The sequence below is a fragment of the Palaemon carinicauda genome, chromosome 25 (genome assembly GCF_036898095.1).
Source record: "Palaemon carinicauda isolate YSFRI2023 chromosome 25, ASM3689809v2, whole genome shotgun sequence".
Taxonomy (NCBI): Eukaryota; Metazoa; Arthropoda; class Malacostraca; order Decapoda; family Palaemonidae; genus Palaemon; species Palaemon carinicauda.
This window is the reverse complement of record NC_090749.1, coordinates 77,135,309-77,155,590: the sequence shown is the minus strand read 5'-3', so window position 1 is coordinate 77,155,590 and position 20,282 is coordinate 77,135,309. Positions and strand designations below refer to the sequence as shown.

At 41.2% G+C, this 20,282-nt stretch overlaps 1 protein-coding gene across 3 annotated transcripts in view; it reads left to right on the top strand.

Moving 5' to 3' along the window:
• Positions 1 to 20,282, top strand: part of Nthl1 (Nth-like DNA glycosylase 1) — a 319,308-nt gene that overhangs the window by 223,376 nt on the left and 75,650 nt on the right. For all 3 annotated transcript variants that reach the window (XM_068348800.1, XM_068348797.1, XM_068348798.1), the window contains one exon: positions 2,049 to 2,219. In XM_068348800.1, the coding sequence (XP_068204901.1) occupies positions 2,049 to 2,219 (171 nt within the window). The remainder of the gene's footprint in view (positions 1 to 2,048; positions 2,220 to 20,282) is intronic.

Genomic DNA, 20,282 nt, shown 5'->3' with positions numbered 1-20,282 from the left:
TCTAAATGTATAAAGTTATCTACTCTGGTTTATAGCACAGTTTGTTCATTATTCAACTATTGAGAGCAGGATTTTATATGCGAAGATAAATAGTATTTTATCCTTATAATGTACTCATGTCAAATTAAAAATGCAGCAATATTAAAGAAGGTCACAATGACACATCCCTTACCAACAATTCTTCACCCAAGGGGTTTCTGAATTGTAATAGTTCAGGGGCCACTTTCCTCTTGTTAAGGATAGAAGAGACTCTTTAGCTATGGTCAACAGCTCTTCTAGGAGAAGGACACTCCAAAATCAAATCATTGTTCTCTAGTGTTGGGTAATGCCATAGCCACTGTACCATGGTCTTCCACTATCTTGGGTTAGAGTTCTCTTACTTGAAGGTACATTCGGGCACGCTGTTCTGTCTTGTTTCTCTTCCCCTTGTTTTGTTAGTTTTTTTATAGTTTATATAGGAAATATTTATTTTAATGTAACTCTTAAAAATTTTATTTTTCCTTGTTTCCTTTCCTCACTGGGGTATTTTCCCTGTTGGAGCCCCTAGGCTTATAGCATCCTGCTTTTCCAACTAGGGTTGTAGCTTAGCAAATGATAATAATAGTAATAATAATATATCTCCTCCAAGGCCATACCAAGGTAGTTATATACTACATACTGTACCTGTAAAAGTGCCAGTGGTGAGAGGAGTTTGCCATGGTCTTTATAATTCCAGGTTAAAACTCAGGTTTATATTTGATACCTTTAGACCACCATTATTACACTAAAAATGTTAGGATATTCATTGCAATTCATAGCCAGTGTTTTTATGTTATTCAGTCAAAAATGTTGTTCTTTACAATAGTTACTCGTCATAGGAAAATTTCTTGTCTAGTCTGCTTTGGACATTACAGTTAAAGTGGTAGTGTTAGTAAAGCTTTTTGTTTCTATGTTTTAATCCATTCCCACTAATATCTTTCCACTTTTCTGTCCAGCTTTGAACCAGCTCATGAGATTGTGGCATTGGCTCTCAGATCTCTTTAAACTACATTAGAATTGTGAATCCCATAATAAATTACATTTTCCAATGTTGGCATTCCATTGTAACAAGCATATTTAATTGATTGCACAAAGTCTTGTAATAATATGTATTGTTTTACTATCTGCCTGTGTCATTTCCGCTGGTTTAATAAGAATTTATGCTCTTTTGGAAAAATGATAGTAATGATGATGATATTGTATACTTATAATAAATTCATCCAATTATTATAGGTTGTAATAGCATTACCAGTGATGTGGTGGTGATAATAGAAGAATAAATTGTCAAAAAGGATAAAATTGATGTTGGTTGATATAAATTGCCTTATGAGGAAGATGTACGGATATATCCTATATAGAATTGAACTAATGATGGATCGTTATTCCCTTGCTAATCATATAGCTCATTTTTCCTTTATCTACTCGTACACCGAATAGTCTGATGTATTCTTTCCACATTTCCTCTGTCCTCATACACCTGACAACACAGATTATCAAGCAATTCTTCTTTGCTCAAAGGTTTAACTACTACACTTTAATTTTTTTAGTGGCTACTTTCCTCTTGGTAAGAGCAAAAAAGACTCTAGTTATGGTAAGCAGCTCTTCTAGGAGGTCACGCCAAAATCAAACCGTTGTTCTCTGGTATTGGGTAGTGCTATAGCCTCTGTACCATGGTCTTGCTCTGTCTTGGGGAAGAGTTCTCTTGCTTGAAGGTACATTCGGGCATGCTGTTCTGTCTTGTTTCTCTTCCTCTAATTTTTTGAAGTTTTTATAGTTTATATATGAAAGATCTATTATTATTTTGTTACTGTTCTTAAAATATTTTATTTTAATTGTTCATTACTTCTCTCATAGTTTATTTATTTCCTTGTTTCCTTTCCTCCCTGGACTATTATTATTCTCTGTTGGAACCATTGGGCTTATAGCATCCTGCATTTCCAACTAGGATTGTAGCTTAGCTAGTAATAATGATATTATGATAATTTTTACTTTAGGATTTCATGTAATGATTTTTTTCTCCCATCATACAGGTGTATAGGTTCCAAGTTCTTATTTCTCTCATGTTGAGCAGCCAAACCAAAGATCAAGTAACCCATGCAGCTATGACCAAGCTGAAAGAACATGGCCTCACTGTGCAGAACATACTGGACACCAGTGATGACGTACTCGGTAATCTTATTTATCCTGTCGGGTTTTGGAAGGTAAGGTTTATCACTATTTTATCATTATTTTACATCATATGAGCACTGAAAGGTGATAGGATATGTAATGGCTCCTCACTTATCCTTCCCCTTTGAGGATTAGACTGGGTAAAGTCTACTGGGGGTGCGGATATCTATGGTTATCTTAGGATACGTCCCTGATTATACACGATATCTACGGATAGTCGTTCCGGGGGTTAGAACCCCGTGATACCTGACGGTAATTCTCTTGTAATATCACTCGCAGAAATATTATACAGTAGGAAGCAGCCTAGGGGAACTTCCATCAGGACGATATGGCTCGAGCACATCGGGATTTTTCCTGCGTCAAAATCCCTTTATTTTACATCATAGGACTCTTTAACTTTCTCCAGCAGGTGGGTTATGTATATGTTGAACCTGCACAATGCATTAACAGGCAGATGGGTCTGTGTTGGTTATATGGGACTCAAGTGACCACAATCAAATACTAAAATTTCCTGTTCTTTATTGATCAAACCATTTATGCACTGACAATGGCATATGTATACAACATATATTATCTTGCAAATTATTTTTAAATCTCTTTAAAACAACTAAATTCTAATCTTACTACAACCAGTTAAAGTAACCAAAATATTTAGATGCCAAAATATTAATGATTTCTGTGGAGAGGTTTGAATCACTTACATTATTCTCATGTTTTGTATCATAACTTAAAATGGAAGTTCTACAATTTTCCTGGATCTCTTTATCAATTGGTCAAGTTCAACCAATAATCTGGTTATTGGAGATACTAGTTTCCAACACAAGGATATCCACAAATATACATGGACTTCACAATGTGGTAATTACAAGAATCAAATTGATCACATAGCTATTAATAAAGGAAGAAGGAGGACTCTGAGAAATGTTTGTAAGCTGGGGACCTATTACTTATCATATATATATATATATATATATATATATATATATATATATATATATATATATATATAAGGGATTTTGACGGAGGAAAAATCTATTTCTGGGCGAGAGACCTGTGCCGCCCAGTGAAATGCTCCTTTAGCACCATTTCTAAGGTAAATAACTGCTATAATATTACCAGAGAAAAAAATGCATAGGAATGCTAGGTTGAACTAGCTCGCTCACCTATTGGTGTCGGTATAAACTAGGGCGTAATATAATCAGAGGTCTCGCACCATATAGACATTTCCTCTTCAGAATCCCTCAATAGTGAGGTGCTGTTCAACAACTCCTGCCGCACAGACCAGTACTACCAACTCTACCCATGCTTGCCCAACACTCCCCATAGCAGCCCAAGTTTGGGGTCTGATCAGGGAGGGACAACTAGGGTGGGTTCACTGGGCGGCACAGGTCTCTCGCCCAGAAATAGATTTTTCCTCCGTCAAAATCCCTTTTCTGGGCTCAACCTGTGCCGACCAGTGAAATAGTACAAGAGAAACGAACCCAAACTTCAGTATATATGAGGGAACGATTTAAAATCAAAATAACATAACAGTAGTTTAATCAAGAGTTGTAGTAGTAGACGATAGTCTTCTCATAACATCAAAAACTGACAAGGTATAATATCCCAGGAAGGGATGGCAAAATGTAAAAATAAACTTGATAATCAAAATTATGATCAGAGATCAGAACATCTTAGATAATACCATATAAAACTGGATATAAAAGGAATACAGTTCGCAGGACAAAATGTAAATTTGATAATTAGTAATAGAGATAAACAATAGCCTAAGACATGGGGACACCCTTGGGTGTGACATAACAAACTGAACTCAGGTAGGAACTGTAAGTGAGGCAGGTAAGAGGAAGAAGATGGCAAGACATAGTAAATTTAGGAATTAATTAGGAATTAATTTGTTCGGGGGATACCACGCTCCATGCGGCTACGGTAGCGAGTTTAAGGGCCTCTAGATGTTTAAGATAGTGCCGTCTGAACACTGACGGGGATTTCCATCCGGTATATTTAGTAAGATCTGAAAAGTTCATGTGATGGAAAAAATTTATTGAGGTTGCTACCGCCCGTATGTCATGGACGTGAGGGAAAGACTCAGGATTAGCCTGTTTGATAAAATACAAAATCTGTTGCCTGATCCCTTTTAAAGTTATAGTCCCTCCCTGCTCTCTAACAAACAAGGGCCCTGAGGTCTTATAGGAAGTCCTCAATAGAAAGGACTTTACTTTAGAGTGGTGATAGGACACAGGGAAGGATCCTGATGGAGCGGGATAATTTTCCAGGAGGACCATCTGTTCTGAGAGTCTTCATTTTTGGCCAAGAAGACTTTGTCTGGGGAGAGGAGAACTTCTCCTGATGGAAGGAACTCAATGTGGCCTGGATATCTTGACAAGGCAGCTAATTCTGAAATTCTAGCGCCGAATGCTAAACTCATAAGAAATAGAGTTTTTCTGAGCAGAGGTATATACTCACATGAGTCGTTGATGGTTTCTGACGCCAGTTTAAAAACATCATTGAGAAACCAGGAAACCGAGCTAGGACGAACGGATGGTTTCAGTCTGGCTAAGGCTTTTGGAATTGAAGCTAGCAATGAGTCTGTTAAATCTATATTAAACCCGACCAGGAAAATTTTCTTCAAGGCAGACTTGATGGTAGTAATAGTGTTAGCTGCCAAACCTGACTCAAACAAGGTTCTGAAAAAGGTAACCGTTAGGTTTAATGTCATAAAGACAACATTAGAATCCTTCAAAAACTTTGCTAGTTTTTTGACTGCTGAGTCATATTGACGAAGAGTGGAGTCTCTCTTATCTGATTCTAAGAATTAAGTATTCTGGGGATCTATGTTAGCCCCTTTTTGGGCCGCAAACTTCATGAAGTCCATAAAGTTAGGGCGTTCTGAATGTTTGAGGAAGCGAACACAATGCGTGTTTGTACTATTTGAGTCAAAGGCGGGTTGGGAATCTGGCGAGGGCGGAGACTCAGCTCCAGTAAAAGAGGAAACCAATTGCTCTTGGGCCAATTGGGGGCTACCAGGGCTACTTGACCTTTGAAGGTTCGAAGTTTGTTCAGCACCTTCATCAATAGGTTCACCGGTGGGAAAGATAAATCCTTTCCCAGGTGTTCCAGTTCTGAGACGTGGCATCTGTGGCGTAAGCCCGAGGGTCCAGGTTGGGAGCCACATAACATTTTAGTTTGTGGTTGGACTCCGTCGCGAAGAGATCTACCTGGAGGTCTGGGACCTGGGAGAGGATCCACCGAAACGATTTTCGATCTAGTGACCATTCTGACTCCAACGGGGTCGTCCTTGAGAGTGCGTCTGCCACAACGTTCCGAACTCCAGCCAGATGGACAGCTGATAGGTGCCATTGGTTTGAGGCTGCTAGGGAAAAGATCGCTACCATCACATGGTTAATGGTGATTGACTTGGAGCCTCCTCTGTTTAGGCAACGGACTATGACTTCGTTGTCGAGAACTAGTCTCAGGTGTTGCTTCTTGGCCGGGGAAAGACGTTTTAAAGTTAGTAAGACCGCCATGGCTTCCAGGACATTTATATGGAACTGTTGGAACATTGTGGACCAAAGGCCCTGAACCTTCCTGTGTTGGGAATAACCTCCCCAACCTGATAGGGAGGCATCCGGTGGATGACTATCTTTGGAGGAGGGTACTGTAACGGAACTGATTTCGATAGGCTCTTGGTGGTTGTCCATGAGAGAAGCCTCTTCCGAAGAATGAGAGGAAGACGGGTCTTCTTGTCTCAAAATTTGTTGTTCGCTCTGGAGCGCCAAACCCGGTTTATGTCGTTCAGTTTCGCTTTCAGTAGAAGGTCTGTCACTGAAGCGAATTGTAGGGATCCTAGGATCTTTTCTTGATTCCTTCTGGCTGTTATCTTTTCCCTGAGAAAGCGTTTGGTATTCTTCGCAATCTCTATTCTCTTGGATCTGGGAAGACATAGGGTGTGAGAGCGTAGGTCCCACTGTAATCCCAGCCACTGAAACTTGGTTTCCGGAGTTAGGCGGGACTTTTTGAAATTGATTTGGAATCCCAGAGACTGAAGATACTGAATCACTTTGTTTGTCGCTCTGAGACAATCCTTGACGTTGTCTGACCAGATTAGCCAGTCGTCCAGATATGCGACGACTTGGACCCCTTGGGTTCGAAGTTCTTGAATGACTGATTCCGCCAGTTTCGTGAAAATTCTGGGCGCGATGTTGAGCCCCAAAGGCATCACTTTGAATGTGTAAGCCTTGTTGCCTAGTCTGAATCCTAGGAATGGGCGGAAATGTCTCGCTATTGGAACGTGATAGTAAGCATCTGTAAGATCGATGGAGGTGGTGACGGCCCCACGGGGAAGTAAGGTCCGTACCTGCGAGACGGTAAGCATGTGAAACTTGTTGCATTGAATGAACAAGTTTAGCCGGGAAAGATCTAGGATGACTCTTCGGTTGTCTGAGTCTTTCTTCGGGACGCTGAATAAGCGACCTTGAAACTTCAGATGCTTTGTTTCTTTGATTGCGTTCTTCTGCAATAGATCTTGGGTAAACAGAGTCAGATCCGGTGTCGGGAGTTGATGGAATTTGGTCGGTGGAGGAGGCCCTTTTATCCAACTCCACCCCAGGCCCTTGGAAATTATGCTGAAGGCCCAAGGACTGAACCGCCAGCGACTCCTGAACGCATAAAGTCTCCCTCCTACCTGAAGATTCTCAGTAGTTGGAGGATTTTCCACCACGGCCTCCGCGTGATCCCTTTCCACGGGAGAAATATCTCCCCTTGCCTCTGTTCTGAAAGGAACCTCTTGATCCATGGCCCCTGCCTCGCTGGTATCCTTGAGAGGCACCCCGGGACTCATAGGTAGGGTTGTAAGCCGGTGAGGTGAACGTACAGTGAACCCTCGCTACTTCGCGGTTCGACCATCGCGGATTCACCACTTCGCGGGTTTTTTCCATAACCCATATATATACACATATTGCGGATTTTCCGGAAATTTCGAAAATACCGCGAAATCTGAAGACCCCCAAATACGATATTTCGTTACCTGTAATTCCATTAATACTGTAATTAGTAATATCTGCTCTTACTGATTGTTCATTGCATTACATATGATATATATTTCAGCACAGAAAGAAATAAAACACGAAAAGAGAATGTGATCATACGATAATACAGTACTGTTTACAGTACAGTACGTAGTAAAATTAAATCGAACATGAAACGCAAATCAGATGCAGTCATACCATATGAGAATGGTGTAAGGCTGCTGTTGGCTACTACTGGACTACAAATGTAATGGATGTGGTTCTTTTCCATGAATCTTTTGTATGTATACGTACGTAGTACTGCATCCAATAATATTCTTTGTTGCAAAAATCACATTTTGAATAAGCGTACGAGAGAGAGAGAGAGAGAGAGAGAGAGAGAGAGAGAGAGAGAGAGAGAGAGAGAGAGAGAGAGAGAGAGAGACACACATCCTACAAAAGAACAAAATAGCATACGTAAAGCTACTGTATTATTATTATTGTTATTATTATTATTATTATTATTATTATTATTGTTGTTGTTAATAAAATTATTATTGTTATTATTATTATCATTATTATTATTATTGTTACTGTATTACAGTATTATCATACGATAATTCAGTACTGTACTGTATACAGTACGTAGTAAAATTAAATCGAACATGAAACGCAAATCAGATGCAGTCATACCATATTAGAATGGTGTAAGGCTGCTGATGGCTACTACTGTACAGTACTACAAATGTAATGGATGTACTTCTTTTCCATGAATCTTTTGTATGTATACGTACGTAGTACTGCATCCAATAATATTCTTTGTTGCAAAAATCACATTTCGAATAAGCGTACGAGAGAGAGAGAGAGAGAGATAGAGAGAGAGAGAGACACACACATCCTACAAAAGAATAAAATAGCATACGTAAAGCTATTATTATTATTGTTATTATTATTATTATTGTTGTTGTTGTTAATAAAATTATTATTATTATTATTATTACTGTATTATTATCATTATTTATTATTATTATTATTAATACTGTACGTACGGTATACGCAGGGTATCTTGTACTTTGAGTTGGTAACCTACGCATCATATAAGACGGGTTGTGATTGGTTCAAGCGCTGATAGATGACGAATCAGAACTCAAGTTTTGTTATCTAGCCTGTGATTGGTGTTTTGCCCACATCTCCAACCCGCAGCATCTAGGTTCTCGCGGGCCCGGGTCGTCCACTTTCTCTTATGCCGTATCGCTGAGTAGACGTTCTTAAGTTTGTGAAGTTTAATCTGTGCTGTGTGCGACTGTTTTAAGTTGAACTTTTTGTTGAACTTTCTGTTAAATCCTACTGTACAATGCCTCCCAAGCGTTCTGCTTCTACTAAGGCTGGTAGTGAGCCTAAACGCCACCGAAGGATGATGACGATTGCTGAGAAGATGACGCTTCTCGATATGTTGAAAGACGGTAGAAGCTACGCGGCCGCAGCGCGCCATTTTGGAATCAACGAATCTACTGTTCGCTATATCAAGAAGGACGAGGCGAACATTAGAAAGACGGCTGCAATCACCTTTAGCAGATTATTATTATTATTATTATTACTTACTAAGCTACAACCCTAGTTGGAAAAGCAGTATGCTATAAGCCCTGGGGCTCCAACAGGGAAAATAGCTCAGTGAGGAAAGGAAAAAAGGAAAATAAAATATTCTAAGAAGAGTAACCACAATAAATATCTCCTATATAAACTATAAAAACTTTAACAAAACAAAAGGAAGAGAAATAAGATAGGAGAGTGTGCTCGAGTGTACCCTCAAGCAAGAGAACTCTAACCCAAGACAGTGAAAGGCCATGGTACAGAGGCTATGGCACTACCCAAGACTAGAGAACAGTGGTTTGATTTTGGAGTGTCCTTCTCCTAGAAGAGCTGCTTACCATAGCTAAAGAGTCTCTTCTACCCTTACCAAGAGGAAAGTGGCACTGAACAATTACAGTGCAATAACCCCTTGGGTGATGAAGAGTTGTTTGGTAATCTGTGTTGTCAGGTGTATGAGGATAGAGGAGAATATGAGAAGAATATGCCAGACTATTCAGTGTGTATGTAGGCAAAGGGAAAATGAACCGTAACCAGAGAGGAGGATCCAATGTAGTACTGTCTGGCCAGTCAAAAGACCCCATAACTCTCTAGCGGTAGTATCTCAACGGGTGGCTGGTGCGTAATAAATCGATCGTACGCATGGAAGGTGATTTAGCTGTGTGGATTGCCGACTGCCGGAAGAAGAACATAGCCTTGGATACGAACACCATCCGAACAAAGGCTTTGAGCTTGTATGAGAATTTTGCTGCAAAGGAACCTCAAGACGACGACAGCAACCGTGCTGAAGAAGATGATGATGCAGATGAACCTCAACCAGGGACATCCACTGATTCCCAGCCTCAGAAACAACGTTTTTCCGCCAGCAAAGGATGGTTCGCGAAGTTTCAGAAACGCTTCGCCCTGAAAAGCGTTTCCCTGCATGGCGAGGCTGCTTCGGCTGACACTGCCGCTGCTGAAACTTACGTGAACCAGACATTCAAGAATATTATCGCCGAAGGTGGATACAAGCCGGAACAAGTGTTTAATATGGATGAGACCGGCTTGTTTTGGAAGAGAATGCCGTCGCGAACTTTCCTGTTCAAAGAGGAAGCCAAAGCCTCTGGCTTTAAAGCATTCAAGGATCGCGTTACCCTCGTGATGTGTGGCAATGCTGCTGGATTTTTGCTAAAGCCGGGGCTTATTTATAAGTCGAAAAATCCTCGTGCTTTGAAAAATAAGAATAAGAATCTCCTTCCCGTGTACTGGATGCATAATTCAAAAGCATGGATTACAAAGATGCTGACCTCCAACTGGTTCCACCAGTGTTTCACCCCGCAAGTCAGCAAATATTTCGTAGAGAAGGGCTTGCCATTCAAGATCCTTCTCCTTATGGATAACGCTGGTGGACACACAACTGATCTGTCGCATGAGGGCATTCAGGTCGAGTTCCTGCCACCCAACACCACGGCATTAATTCAACCGATGGACCAGGGGGTTATCAGGGCGTTCAAGGCCCTCTACACGAAGAATACCTTGGCGGACCTCGTTGCGTGTGTGGATGCTGCCCAAGATGATGAGGATGAAGATTTTAACTGGAAGGCGTACTGGCGGCAGTACACGATAGCCACGTGCCTGCAGAATATTCAGAAGGCACTGCAAGAGATGAAACCTGCAACCGTGAATGCGAGCTGGAAGAAGTTGTGGCCCCAGATTGTTTACGACGACGAGGGATTTACTCTGTCTGAAATCCAACACTCTGCAATACGCAAATCTGTGCAGTTGACTGCCATAATTGGAGGTGACGGGTTTGGCGACATGACGACTGAAGACGTCGACAAGTTGTTGGACTGCCATTCCCAGCCGCTAACTGACACAGACCTAGAAGACCTGACGAAATCGGCAAGTGAAGAAGAGAGTGAAACACAGAAAGAGACCCAAGAAAATGTTGAAGAAACGGGCTTAACATTAGAACGGCTTGCCAAGACCTGCAACCATGCGAAGGAGTTGAAAGAATTGTTGCAAGAGTGGGAGGAGGATATGGTTTGGTCTATGCAATTCTCCAACAAGGTCGATGACATCATAACTCCCTACAGGATGCTCTTAGATCGGAAAAAGAAGCAGCGGCAACAACTTCCGATCACAATGTTCTTCCAGCCTCGCAAAAAAGAGCCAGTTCCTCCTGCTACTACGCCTTCGGAAGAAATTGAAGAAGTTGAAGAGGTGTCCCAGGAAAAGACACCTCCGTCTGAAGAGACGTAAAATACTATCATAGGCTGCACAGTAGAAGACATCATGAGCTTCATCATCATCATTTCTACTGTGCAGCAAATTCATCGCCATCATCATTCAAGTTTTTCTTGAACTTCTTTTGTCGTGAGTACAGTAACAATCTTTATTTTTTACTTTAATATTCTAACATTTTAATATTTGTGCCTGTTTTATAGTTTAGTACTGTATGCATTAAGTTAAAGGGAAGGTTTTAAAAGTCTACATGTTGTAACCTATCATATTTTTTTTGTTTAAAATTTACATTTACGTACGTAAAACAATCTCTCTCTCTCTCTCTCTCTCTCTCTCTCTCTCTCTCTCTCTCTCTCTCTCTCTCTCTCTCTCTCTCTCTCTCTCTCTTGTAAATTGATTTTTTTTGTTTAAAATTTACATTTACAGTACGTACGTAAAACAATCTCTCTCTCTCTCTCTCTCTCTCTCTCTCTCTCTCTCTCTCTCTCTCTCTCTCTCTCTCTCTCGTAAATTGTTTTCCTGCTTTGCTACGTACAATATGTACTGTACAGTACTGTATGATTTTATATAGATACGGTAAATTATATTTGTAAGGTAACATATTTTGTAAATGCTTTTACTGTGAATACTGTATCATTATTTATCACTTTCATCATGCGCGTTAAATGCCTTGTTTTTTCTGAGCGTGGTTGTTTACTGAGTGTACAGTACTTTATGACGCCGTTGTTTCAGGCGGTGTCATAAAGAAAAACATTTCATTTGGAAGTCCTAAGAAAAATTAAGTAAAACATTGGTAATAACAAAATCAACATACTGTATAATCAATATAATTGATGCAAAAACTAACCTATACATATATGTGTACACTAAATGAGTTTGTTTCTTCATTATGATCAGAGATGAACGTAAACAAAACATTGGTTGCCATTTTTTATCGTGCTTTTTAGGTGTTTAGGAAACGCATGATATAAAATCGCCTTTAATATTTGTGCCTGTTTTAGTTTAGGGTACTGTAGTACATGCATTAAGTGTTCTGTACATTAAAGGGTAGTTTGTTAACAGTACTACGTACAAGGGAAGGTTTTAAAAGTCTGAATATACATGTTAAATAAATAGGTAAATATGATGTCACTACTTCGCGGATTTTCACCTATCGCGGCCGGGTCTGGAACCTATCTACCGCGATAAACGAGGGTTCACTGTACTTGAAGCCATCTGGCTTTTAGGGACGAGAACATATTCCTCTTGGGGCTGAGGTTGGGAGGTGGAGGGTTGGATAGTCTGAGCAACCAGGATCGGTTGGACTACCTGGAGAGGTTGGCGGAACTGGGGAGAACTGCTATTCTGCTGGCGGAACTGTGCAGAACTATAAGGACGTAGCCTTTTCCTGCGCCGGGATTGAACGTTTGACTGTTCAAATTTCCGTTTGGGAGTGAGACCCCAACAGACCTTGAGGCTCTGGTTAACCCTGGCAGCTTCGCTCAACACCGAATTGACCATGTCCTCCGGGAACAGGTCCGGACCCCAAGCGGAGGCTTTAATGAGCTTATTCGGCTCATGGCGGATAGTAGCCTCTGACAAAACATGCCTACAACACGTCTTTTGGCTACCAAGAAGTCATAGCAATCCGATAACAAGGATTGTAAGGTGGCCTTTGTCAAGACCTTAAAGACGTGTTCCTCCTCAAAGTTGAGGGAAAGCATCTCTGACATCGTCGCGATGTTTAGGCTCCTGCCAAATCTAGACCGGGACTCGAACTCGAGTCGAATTAAGGATTCGGGAAGTCTTGGAAGACGTTCGCTAAATTGCGTTGACGCACAATCAGCGGATAATTTGCCATAGGTAAAGGTTGACTGGATGTTAAGCCAACATTCATTATCTGATGGGAGCAGAAGAGATGTAGGGTCTGTCTCCCGAAGCTGGGGCAAAGGTTTGTCTTCGGCCACTGCCTGAAGAGCTAAGTCCACCATTTTGGTGACGCAAGGAGTAGGGGTTTGCTCGTTCACAAGAAACATAGTGTAAGTGCTCTTGTGGGGAGTTAGCATGGTGTTCGTGCAACCCCACTCGTTCAGGGTTCTAACCCAAACAGACTGAGCCTGTTCTTTTGGGAAGATAACAGTCTCCTTAGGGACCTTATCTAGCCGGACAAGAGCTTCTTCTGTCAGCCGGGCGAAGCCGGGGAAGGGGAATTGAAGGCCGGGAGGGAAGAACTCAAAGTCTTCGATGGGCCGGGTTCCGAAGCCTTCAATAGTCAACATCCCGTCAGTGAAAGGGGAGTGGAGCGCCATTTTCTACGGGTTATTTTTAGTGAAAGGCGGGAGTTTTGAGGCGTCCGGGATGAGCAACTGCTGTTGTTGAGGCAGTCCTCCTTCTAAAGTGTCCAGTCTGTTGGTAACGGCAGATAGCATCGTGCTAATCTGAGTCATCATATTAGTGAGAGCCACCGGGTCGAAGTTCGCCGGGGCAACTGAGGAAGTTGGCTGCACTCCTGGGTCCTGAGAAGTAAAGAAGGCGCTAGCTGAGTCACTTGGGGCTCCGGGGAGGGAAGCCTTTTTTGACTTGGTCATTTTGGGTAGTTTAGGATTCTTGCGAGTCCTAACTAAGGGTCTCTTCTGAGACTTAACCTTGGGAGGAACCGGGTGTGATCTTGGGATAGATTCACGGTTCGCATCAAAACCTAGAAAGGAAGAAGTATTAGATGACGAAGAAAAAGAGGGGCTAAGAAGAGGGATCTTAGCGCTGGACCCACCTGCCTCACCTACCTCCTTACCTGGCTTCGGTTCGTCTAAAACCATAAATTCTAAGTCCAAATTTAGAGCTGCAACATTGTCCTCAATGGGGTCGGGGTCGTCACCGGGGTCAGTATCCTGATCAAGAGCAAGGCCAAGGGTTGCTGCAATGTCGGCAATAATAGGGGCTGCCACTTCTTTAGGCACTGCTGCAGAAGATTTCGCGTTGGAATAAATCAGGTTGCAGTATTCTTTAGAAAGAACGTAAGGCTTCTTGGCCTTGATGTTACGGGCGAAGCCGCCTACCCAAACTTTCAAGGTGGCTCTTTCTGTGGTCTTAGCTGCTTGAGAACTCTGAAAGAGCAGGGATATGGTTAGCAAACCCGGGAGACGGAGCTCGAAAGAAATGATAACCAAAGGTTCATTATATAAAGCAAGATGAATGCAAGTAGAAAAACGACCTATAGAGGACTCACTGATTCCGAAGAGAGGGTGGTGACAAGGTCGTAACAGACAAGGCAGTTGTCGGGGTGCCAAACTATAAGGTCATCCATTTGGACCCCGCAGTTGGCGTGAGATCTACAGACCTCATGTCCGCAGGGCTGTTGAAGGACGGCCGTGCAGGCTGTCATCTGACAGCGGACCACCTGTAAAAGGAATAGTCTATGAACACCTAATTAAGATCTCTAGAAGGGACCCCGGAGGGTCCGGACCTTGAAATTAAAGCAAAATGCATAGTCTTAGACTAAACATGCAGAGGACCTTAGACTACAGTGAACCCTCGTTTATCGCGGTAGATAGGTTCCAGTCGCGGCCGCGATAGGTGAAAATCCGCGAAGTAGTGACACCATATTTACCTATTTATTCAACATGTATATTCAGACTTTTAAAACCTTCCCTTGTACGTAGTACTGTTAACAAACTACCCTTTAATGTACAGAACACTTAATGCATTTACTACAGTACCCTAAACTAAAACAGGCACAAATATTAAAGGTGATTTTATATCATGCATTTCCTAAACATGCTAAAAAGCACGATAAAAAATGGCAACCAATGTTTTGTTTACATTTATCTCTGATCATAATGTAGAAACAAACTGGAGGTAGAGCTTTGCTTATTACCCAGACATATTTCCCATACTTTTCCCTTAGAACTACATCACATCTTCCTACTTTAGATATATAGATATATATATATATATATATATATATATATATATATATATATATATATATATATATATATATATATATATATATATATATATATATATTATATATATATATATATATATATATATATATATATATATATATATATATATATATATATATGTGTGTGTGTGTGTGTGTGTATACATATATATATATATATATATATATATATATATATATATATATATATATATATATATATGTATATATATATATATATATATATATATATATATATATATATATATATATATATATATATATATATATGTATACACATATACATACCTACATATATACATAAATACATGCATACATATATATATATATATATATTACTGTATATATATGGGTTATGGAAAAAATCCGCGAAGTGGTGAATCCGCGATGGTCGAACCGCGAAGTAGCGAGGGTTCACTGTATTCCAAGAGGAACCCGGAAGAGCCGGGGATGAGAAAAGGATGTATAAATAAGGGATTGAATAGTATTAAATAACAGTCCCGGGGACCGGGAATAGAAATACTTAAAGTAAACTTAGAGTAAACTTAAAGTTACATCCTTAAAATACATATAATAAAGAACTCTGATTATTATGATCTTATACATTAACGTCCGTGAGAGTATAGGGCTCCCGTAGGGAGAGTAGCAATCATAATCTCTGTCAGTGTCATGAGATCTGGCAGAATTGTAAGCCCTGAGGCCACAATGTCTGATGACGGGAGGGTAACGGTGGGAGAATGCTGGAGGAGCCAAGAGATCCACCAACGAGACTACCGGACATACCGGGACGAAGGTAATGATTCGTGTAGAATGCTATAATTGTAGGTTAATAATAGGTCCTACTACGAACGATAATGGCAGGAGGTACCGTATGATGGGGACACTCCTAAAATATACATAAGGTCTCATTCTTAATTCCATTTAAGCTAAAATCAAAAGCCATACCGAGAAAGCATTAGGTATACTGCCCAATCTCATGGATAGGGCACGTGATATAGTCCCCGGCGGTCACGGCCTTCCCCTCCCACGACTGATGGCCAATCGAGACGACGGGAGGGGGGAGACGAGAACCGTCCGGGATGAATGTGACTATATAGTACCCCGTGAGATAATCTTGATCCTCAATATGTCGGAATGTTGAGGGAAGACTGAGGAACAAGCATACTTGGCCCGTATTGTCATAACCAACAACCATCGAACAAGAGGAGAGATGCGCTCTGGGAGGGGTGGAGGGGTACAGGGGAATCACGTGAACAGGTGGGGGTAGACAGGGCTACCAACTGGAGATCCCCTCAACACAAACATGGTAAAATCCCAAAAATATGATCATAACGGAGTGTGACAATAATAATCAATATGTAACTGCTATATATACTTAATAATAAATAATGAATAAAAGCGTAATCACGTAAAAGGCTAGGCATGCAAAATTAATATGGCGAGAGAGGGAAGCAAGCGAGCGGCAAGGAAGGAAGCATGACGTCATCTCGGAAGATGGAAAACAGGGATACCAACCTTACTACTGAAACACTACATATTTTCTTCATCCCTGCCACTTTCCTTTCATTTTTTAGTTGGCGCTTGGTCTGCTTCTTCGGAAGGCCTCTTTTTATAATAATTGTCTAAAGAAGATTGTTTCTTTCTGCCTGCTTTTTAAAATTTTCCTGAAATGACTCGGGCAAACTTCATTACAGTACTCAAGTGCACGGCCTGTGGGAATTTTTTCTGGGTGTCTCTTTTCTACGAGAGCCACCCCTTTAAAGTCGCCACCTAGACCCTCCTTAATTTCTGTCGTTGTCAGTGGGTCATCCTTCTCACCCCGCTGTGCTCTTCCTGAACAACGTTCACTCGCACGGCCTCCAACTCCTTCAGGTCATCTGTCATAAGTTCCTCTTGGTGCTCTTCGATAAGCTCATCAATGTCAGCCTCATCAACTTCCAGACCCATGGACTTCTCAAGTGTAACGTTCTCAGCAACTTCAGATTGAGCAACAGGTTCAGGATTGTCAACATTTTCGGAATCGGCCCTCGAAATCTCGTTCGGAGACTGCATCAGGTTTTTTATAAGCAGAGTTCAAGGTGCGCCTTGAAACCTCCTGCCAAGCTTGATCGATGACTTTGAGGCATATGCCAGTATCAAAATGCTCCTTCCAAAATTGTTGAAGGGTGAGGTTTGTGCTCTCAATGATTTCAAAACATCTCTTGAATAGATATTTCGTATAAAGCTTCTTAGAATTTGAAATCACTTGCTGGTCCATGGGCTGGAGAAGAGGGGTGGTGTTCAGTGGAAGATAGAGAATCTTGATGAAGGAATACTCTACTACAGTATCTTCCTCGAGGGCAGGAGGGTGAACAGGGGCTTTGTCCAGCACCAGCAGGCATTTCATAGGGAGGCGCTTCTCTTACAAATACTTTTTCACAATCGGGCAGAAACAAATATTTATTCACTCGTTGAACAATTGTCTTGTTACCCAGGTTTTTCCATTAGCCTTCCACAATATGTTTGGATTTTCCTTAGTGACTTTGTGGGTCTTGAAGGCTCGAGGTGTATCGGAGTGATACACCAGCAAGGGTTTCACCTTGCAATCCCCACTTGCTTTTGCACTGAGTGCAAGGGTAAGCCTGTCCTTCATAGGCTTATGCCCTGGTAGCCTCTTTTCTTCTGCCTTGATGTACGTTCGACTAGGCATTTTTTTCCAAAAGAGCCCAGTCTCATTGCAGTTGAAGACTTGCTGGGGACTGTAGCCTTCTTGGACAGTCAACTCGTTGAACGTCTTAACAAAGGTTTCAGCCGCTTTCGTGTCCGAGCTTGCAGCCTCCCCATAATGCTCCACTGAATGAATGCCTGAGTGTCTATTAACATTTTTCAAACCACCTTTGAGAAGCCTTGAACTCTGGGGGTTGGCTGCTTTGATGTTCCTTCTCCTGCATCAACTTCGGTCTGAGCATGCACAAGATCACCGAAAATGCGCTGGCTTTCTGGCAGATAGTGTCTCTAGCCGTTTCTTTGTCCTTTATCCAGACAAGCAGTAGTCTCTCCATCTCATCGTGGACGTGACTCCTCTTGCTGGAGAAAACAGTCATGCCCTTAGAAGGTGTTGCTGCTTTGGTAGTTTCCTTTTGCTTCAGGATTGTTCCTTTCATAGACGAATTTCAGCCATATTCCTTTGCGAGCACACTTAACTGCATGCCAGGCTTGTATTTCATGATTATTTCCATCTTCATCTCCATGGAAAGCATCATCCTCTTCTTTCCCTAGACATCAGCAACTTTCTTGAGACCCATGGCTAATGATGTTGCGTAATATCACACACGATAAAGTACAATTGTTACGAAAGTGAAATCACAAACACTAAGTTAATGCATACGATACCGCCGCCGAAATGAAAAGACATAGGAACGCCAATGAGTAGATGCATGGTGGGATACAGTACAGTAGATGCTGACTAATAGGAGAGCAGGATCTCATGAAGGTAACTATCATCTGAGTAGGGAGATAACCAATAGGAGAGCGGGAGGATGATAGCAAGTTTACAGGCTGGCGGCGTACGAATTTTAAAATCAGTCTTGGACACGGTCAGGCTCTCGCACCGTACCTCCTTTTGTTGTCCGACACATTTTTCGTGATGCAAGTCGTAAAATTTCCTCGCATCTTGTTTCACAGAGTGAAAATTTCGTAAGCAGATTCTATCGTATCGAGAGATGTATCATCTCCTTTTACACCTATTAACGGTAAGGGCCTCTATTAGATTTCATCAGTTGTATCTATCTTGAGAGTTTAAATCAATAATTCTCCATTCATCATTATGTATTTCACGCTTCATAGTCCCTAGCCATGTAGACATGGATCCTCCAACTCTTCTAGTTCCCAGTTGAAAGCTTGGTGAACTAATCTCTGATGGGAAGTGCAAGAGCATGCCCAAACCATTTCCATCTGCCCCTCACCATGATCTCATCCACATATGGCACTCGAGTAATCTCTCCTATAGTTTCATTTCTAGTCCTGTCGTGCCATTTAACTCCCAATATCCTTCAAAGGGCTTTGTTTTCAAATTTACCAAATTTGTTGGATATTGTTTCATTATCATACCTCGACTCATGTCCATACAGTAACACGGATCTTACTAAACTGATATATAGCCTTGAGTTTTATTTGTAATTTCAGGCGATTTGATTTCCAAATTTTACTTAATCTAGCCATTGTCTGATTTGCTTTTTTCAATCTTTCATTAAATTAAGACTCTAAAGATCCTATTTAAGATATCATAGTTCCTGAATATCTAAATGATTCCACATCATTAATCCTTTCGCCTTCCATTGATAGTTCATCATCCATTGCAAATATCGTTCTCATCATCTCTGCCTTTCTTCTATTTATCTTGAGCCCAACCTTGTGTGATATTTCATGCATTCTGGTAAGCAAGCTTTGCAAGTCCTGTGGCATTTTGCTAGTAAAGACAGCATCATAAGCATTCTCTAGGTCAGCTAATTTCCTGTTACCAATCCAGTTCATTCCTTCTCTGCCATCCCCAACTGTTCTGTACATTACAAAATCCATGAGGAGGATAAACAACATAGGAAACAACACATATCCTTGTAGTACTCCACTGTTCACTGTAAATTTGTTGGACAGGACTCCATTAACATTAACTTTGCATTTGCTATAATCATGAACAGACTTAATCAAATTTATATATTTAAGAGGAACTCCATGATAATGCAGGACTCCACAAAATTGGCCAGTGCACACTATCAAAGGGTTTTTCATAGTCCGTAAGTGTCATCAAAAATGGACTTTTATATTTTACACATTCTTGTACCATGCAAGGCGGTATATCTTAGCAATCCATGTTTGCCAACAGTTAGACTCGTATAAGCGGATGAGCAACTTGGAGTAATGAGAACTTTGGGTGGGGGTGGAAATGCCCCCCTAAATCTCGATGAAGTCACTGGCAGCTGGGTTCCAGATCAGGTTTAAGGCGATGGACAAACTGTCTCTTCGGCTTTTACTCCTGATGCCTGGTGGTTGATCTTACTAGAATTAGTATGGACCTGCAGGGGTCACTTGCCTTAGTTAGATAGGGGCTGCACATCACAAGGAACTGGCTATCCTTTGATATATCTAGCCAATGAATCCTCTGTGGATTTTGTCAGTCATGGAAAGAGAAGATGACAGAATGGCCCCCAGTCCTGGACATAGCGGGGTGCTAAGAATCTCCCGGTTTATAAATACTAAGGAAAAACTGAAAATAAGTAATTGGAATGTTGGAACCATGAATCAAATTGGGAAATTATAGCAAGTGGAAAGGTAATTCATGAAATATAGTTTGGATATCA